Here is a 6,359-nt window from a genome sequence, read left to right as displayed (position 1 = left end):
AGTCTTTCCCATGTAAAGGGGAAAAGCATTCTACATGGCAACAAATTCGTTCTCTTGATTGCTTGATTTATAGAAGCTTATTAATTATTTTTCATCCTTGTACACATCCAGATTATCCACATTGGAGGCTGTATGATAGTGCATTAACAGATATCATTGTGAGAGCCTCAGCCTCTGCACTATATCATGACTACCTTTTTACTATATCAGTCCTTTAAAATCAGTTTCGCTCTTCATCCTAGTTTTCTGCAGTACTCAAGTCATTATTACAGTAATGAGTTGCTCAGGTATCTTGGAATGGAAGGTGTGACAGCTACATAGGCCTACTTTTATGTGAAGATACATTAATCATACAGGGTCACACAATGTGAGTACCTGATAATGCATTATGATTTCATTTACAAACATGGACACCTACTGATCAATGATTCATGATCAAAAAATAAATTTCACAACTCGTTGACAGAGTTGGGGTAGTTACTTCAGAAAAGTGACTAGTTACTAGTTACGCGTTACTTTTATCTCATGTAACTTAGTTACAGTGACAGTTACTTTTCAAAAGGTAACTAAGTACTTTAGTTACTAGTTACTTTTGTAGTATAAATTATGACTTGTTTGTAACATGAATTTTGCTCGGATGTGTATCATTAAGGAATGCAATACACATGTGCACTTAAAATAACAATTCTGTGGCTATTTCAGGTCAGTTTTAATTATTGCTACATCTGTTGCTCAAGCTGAATCATGGAGAACAGTACGCAGAATCTGTCTACTTAATATGGCTGTAGCATATATGGTACAAAATTGAAGTGCTCTTGCTTTTAATGCATAATTAGTTATAGTTACAATGTAACTAAGTTATTTTTCAGACAATTACTCCTAGTTACAAGTTACTAATTACAAAGCAAGTAACTAGTTATATTACTAGTTACTTTTAAAGTAATCAGTTACATAACTTAGTTACAAAAGTAACAAGTTACCCCCAACTCTGCTCGTTGATCAATAGCTAGCTACAAAAAATCATGCAACAAAAACAAGTCATAAGTATATACACAAGAAAACTACAACTGAGCTAACAAAATTTACTGTCAATTTTAGTAACCCATGAGTATCTAGGATACTAGTGCAATGATGTTTACAACACATTATTAATGAAGTTGATCATGCAGTATACAAAACTGTATGAGGTTTCCTTGAAATGCTTTCCACAATAGTTGTAGTTACAACTATCAACCTTTACAATCAAACAATCCCTGTGCAATTGTTATTTTTGGTTTCAGGTACTTCATAAAGCAATGGTTCTCCCTTTACTCCAGCCATTATGTTACCAATAACAACCTCCACTAACTTCTTCCTGGTAGCATATGTAGCAGTTCCCAAGTGAGGAGTGAAGGTGATGTTACTCATGGTAAGTAATGGATGATCTCTTGGTAGTGGTTCTGGATCTGTTACATCTAGTCCAGCATGAGCAATCTCACCATCTCTTAGAGCCTCCACTAAAGCACCGTGATCTACTAAAGCACCTCTTGCAATGTTTATAAAAATCCCCGTCTTCTTCATTGCTTTAAACTGTTCTCTTCCCATCATCCGGTAGGTCTCCTTGGTAGATGGTGCAGCTAAAACAACAAAGTCACATTGTTGGAGTAACTCATTCAGAACAGGAACATATGTAGCACACACAGTATGTTCCTCTTCGGCTGACTTCTGTTGTCTGTTATGGTAAACTACCTTCATGTCAAATCCCTTACTTGCTCTCTTTGCTATCTTACTACCAATACGACCCATTCCCACTATACCAATTGTACTACCAGATACTTCTTGTCCAAGAAACCTATTTCCAGGAAAGCTGACAGTTGAAGGATCTCGTGCTATTTTATCACCCTCTATAATCCTTCTAGCACTACCTAACAACAGTGTCATAGCAATATCAGCAGTTGCGTCATCCACTACATAGGGGGAGTGTCCAACTCTTATCCCTAATTCTGTAGCAGCTTGCATGTCCACGTGATCATATCCTACAGAGTTACATGCAATGACTTTCAACGCGGGAAGGGATCGGATTAAGTCGCCACTAATGGCGGTCCTCTTAATTGAACAAATTGCAACTATTTTGTTCTTGTGCTCTTCCAATGTTTCAGACGTTACGATGTTGAAGGAGTCATCTAACTGCTGCTGAAGTCTTTCATTGTCAATAACCGTACTCTGATATACGTAATATCTTCCAGCAGACATTGTATAAAGTTTGCACAGAGTGCTGACATTCGCTTCAATTCCTTGACAAGCTCACGTGGGGGCTCCGCAGCATAGCGGCGCCCGGTCCAAGGTGCAGGAACTGGACTTGCACCTCCACTTCCACAATGATATCCTGCGTGTAGTTACGTGCCCTTTATCAGGGCCTTTAGATTCAGAGCACAACTTTCAATCATAGATAATATATACGTAGTAGTATAATTATCTATGATTTAATCTCTGCAGGCTGTAGGGCCTAAAATAAGGCCTTAATACAGTACAAATGTGTAGTGTTAAATCTAAAGTGTGCAGTGATAAATGTGATTTTGTGTAGTGTTAAATTATAGGGCAATTGTCATAATAAGAATATATAGCATGACTACATATCATCACCAAGTGTATACAAACAATACTATATCATTCTGCATGAAATCACTCTCAGATTGAGAGTCTGATTTTCAAAGATTTCCTGGGAAACATGCCCCCAGACTCTCCTAATTTGCATGTTATATTAGCGTTTAGATTGTGTGCACATCAAGGTATGACTGTTTTATTAAATGCTATCCCACTAGGGACCTGTGAGAAGGCTAAAGCCTGTCAATACAGGGAGTCTAAAACGTGTACGTAACTGAAATTTTGAAGAATGCAGAAAAAAATCCCAGACCCAGCAGGGACTCCACAACATGCAGTCTAGGCATGCGCCAGAGAAGCCACAACAGCCGGTTTTTCCTCTACATAGTATAATAGTTAGGCCCATGCAGGCATTGAAAAAGATGCCCTTGAATGTGCACCTCACCACAAAAGTGCTTCCTTTGCTTCTCATACATACTGAAGGAGTCAGTTACTTGAGAAAGTGTGCAATGTTAAATTAAAGTTCAAGTATTTTAGGCACTGCGGCTGCTAAATCTAGGAAACAAAACAGAATTGCTTGCAGAACTCAGGAAGTTCAGATCGCCCACAGATGTCCAACCGACTACTATGAAACAATTGAAATTAGTGTCTACCAACCGACCTCTATTCAGAACATCAAGTGTTTCACTGATTTCATGCAACCTTCTGTTTCCATCAAATCTGATACAAGTATGACATGTTCTCAAAAGACTTTCATGGCCAGCCGGGAACTGCTGTGAGTGGTCAACTGATAGCCTAACTAACGTATTAAAACTGTTTTTATTTTTTGTATACACTTACAGTCCTTGCCATGATACCCACACAGATCTGACTGTGGTTGCACAAGATCTATTGTACTTGTTTCGGCATCAATGAATTTACTAATGATGATTCTCTTCTTCAGGTATTCCATCCTGTCTCAAAGTCAACTGTCTGTCATGCCATCAGCAAATCCATGCATGTATATAAAAATGGTCATGCAAAGAAAGATGTCATAATATTATAGTGTCATAGTTGGGCCACTTCAACTAAATCTTATGTTTCTTGGGCGAAATTCAGCCAAATAAAGGTCGGTAGGTCGGTAAAATAAAAATAAAAATAGGCTATTTTGCCAGCTGAAGAGCCGGTGAGTCAAACGGTGGCTAAGCTACATTACGGTTGCTGTATTACTTGTGAGTAGGCAGCTATGTTGAGATATTTAGTGTTACTTACTTTTTGAGAGCTTAAAGATAAATTTGCAACTCCTTCGTGGCGTTATCACTCTTTGCAAGGTGATCACGTGATTAACATAATTATTTTATGCTGAAAAATATTGGGTCGGTCGGGCCCGAGAAACAAAAGATTTAGTTGAAGTGGCCTTGTAGCTATATTGATGATTCTCAACCACTTCAGTGTACAGTGTAAATTTCCCAGATTGGAGAACACGTTGGTTGTTTTTAAAAAAATTTTTTTGTTTGGTTTGTTTGTTGAGGGCTTCTTCTGATACATTGCCCACTGCAGTCACTTGAGCAGTCAGCATTGCAGTGTGTATACCATGTGTATACCTTGTGTAACTCCAACTGACCAACTATAGCTACTGTTTACATTCTGAGTGCATGGTGCCCAGTGGCACTATGATCTCAGCAGAGGTACACTTATATCGACACAGTCATGATCAAATGCAGTATATTCTGGCTCCCAAGTTGACAACCCCTAATTGCCACAGTGTCAGTATATTTATGCTGACTTGGAACTCCATTTTATTGAATTACCACAAGAACTGTGACCATACCTTTGACTGTGCTGGTCACACCTTATTATCTCTGTACTGAGGTATTCCAACTGATCTCTTTAAATAGCACATTGAAGCACAAACCAGATCACAACTACTTGCTGAGTTGGTCATGCACAGTTTGTGTTTTGGGTCACTATATAGCCACCGTAATAACATCACTGAAAGAAGGATGCAGCAAGATTATCATTTTCAAAAAGCTGGTGTTAGAATAATAATCTGGCTACATTGTTTGCAGTTTCGAGAAGATCCTCTAAGATGAACCTTTGCATGGCCATTCCATCCAAAAATTAAAGGTATAGTTTTGTAATCAGCTTTTTTCCTTGTCATGCCCATGCACATGCGACTGACTTACTGTGCAGGTCTAATATAAGATATGCATGTTTGTCCGAGGACTCACATACTGTTTTGTACTTGCATGCATACACTCCACAATCATCATAATGGTATATTACTGATACCAACAAACATCAACTACCAGCTAGTTCCAAGGTCAGCTCATTTTATCATGAGCATGCTAGCTATATGTAATCAGTTTATAGTGTAACCTTGTTGTACTAGCAGTTCCACTAGCCATAGCTCAGTACATGGGCTAATCATAATCTGTGATTATAGCTAGCTACACGATTAAATAATCATGTGAATTTTCTCCTTTATGTATGTTTTACTAGGCAGCGATCTACTTCTATTTCTGTTGTGTATCATATCAGTGGTCTGGTTAAATGTGTATAAATTGATCAATTAGCGTACTGTTTATGCTGAGGTTAAAGTGCATAACTATAATTAATAAGTTCTATAGAGATAATTCTGCATGCTGGATAAATTATGCACCTATAAACTAAAGTCAGTTGTCATTGTGCCTGCTGAACTATAACCATAGAATTAAATATAACGGCAAAATTCTGCTGTGGAGGAGACTCATAAGAATTATATGTTGAGTCTTGTTTGTTGTAAAGCCATAAAACTTCATTCTACCAAGGAGACACCAACACCAGCATTGAGAAAATGACTCCTGAGAACTGTTTGCTTGTAGCATGACAGTAGAGACTGAGCCATTCTAAGTTCCTAACCACACTGCAATGAAAACTGTTCAGTTTGTTGCAAGAAAAGCTGTTTTCAACTTCAATGCTGCAGGTAGATAATTAAACAGGCATCAATTCTTGGTAAAGCTGGTTAGCTCAGTTAATTGTGCCGGCATGTGTACAAGTATAGGCTTTGTATGGTGTACGTAAAATGTGGGCAGAATGCTGGGGACATTTAGTACTGTATTAAATGAGGTACAATTTAAGTGACTTGTGTTGACATGAATTTGAAACAGTATTAAAGCAGTATACCATCCAGCCTAGGTAAACACACAATACGGTATATTCCTAGAATAACAGCAACTATGTACAATTGAAGAATGCAAACAAGTCATGCATTTTATTTTTGGTTTCAGGTACTTCATAAAGCAATGGTTCTCCCTTCACTCCAGCCAAATGGTGGATCCAGGATAGGGAATTTGGGACAAATGCCCCCCCTCCAGGAGCCAGCCATGCATACTTCTGATTAAAATACTAAACTTTGTCAGGCCAAGATCAGTTTATAAAACTCATGCAAATTATGCACATTTTACTAGCAAATTTGCCTGAAACCAAAGCAAACTAGCTGTGAAATTTTCACCCAGTACCTTCGTGCGTATTTAGGGGGGTGCTTGGAGGGCTGAAGCACCCCCCTCCAAAATGTTACAATGAGCAAGCTAGGAAGCTTCTAGAAGCTGTAGTACAGGTGCTGTTGCATTTTATACACATGTATGGGCAATGAAAAGATGGAAAGAGCAAGAGGAATAGCTATAATCCAAGAATTACTAAGAGGGGTTCAAAATTATACTTTTGGTGTAAGTCTTACCTTATAAGCTGCCAAAATCGAAATACTCTAATAGAACAGTCAACTACTCTAATAGAACATCCATCATTAAAACTATAATTTT

The 6,359-nt window shown here is 38.0% G+C and overlaps 1 protein-coding gene across 1 annotated transcript; it reads right to left on the bottom strand.

The window, feature by feature from the left end:
* Positions 1-1,129: 1,129 nt before the first annotated feature.
* LOC136238433 (probable 2-ketogluconate reductase) lies at positions 1,130-2,290 on the bottom strand. Its single transcript, XM_066028899.1, has one exon. It carries the CDS (start codon positions 2,230-2,232, stop codon positions 1,243-1,245), a length of 990 nt encoding a protein of 329 aa, XP_065884971.1. The 5' UTR covers positions 2,233-2,290; the 3' UTR covers positions 1,130-1,242.
* Between the last annotated feature and the right edge of the window lie 4,069 nt (positions 2,291-6,359).

This window comes from Dysidea avara, chromosome 11 (genome assembly GCF_963678975.1).
Source record: "Dysidea avara chromosome 11, odDysAvar1.4, whole genome shotgun sequence".
NCBI classification, from domain to species: Eukaryota; Metazoa; Porifera; class Demospongiae; order Dictyoceratida; family Dysideidae; genus Dysidea; species Dysidea avara.
Note: the sequence above shows the minus strand (reverse complement) of the source record. Positions and strands in the feature narration are given on the sequence as shown.

Excerpts from the sequence above, each read along its gene's own strand:
- LOC136238433 (XM_066028899.1), bottom strand. The coding sequence starts at position 2,232 with ATGTCTGCTGGAAGATATTACGTATATCAGAGTACGGTTATTGACAAT.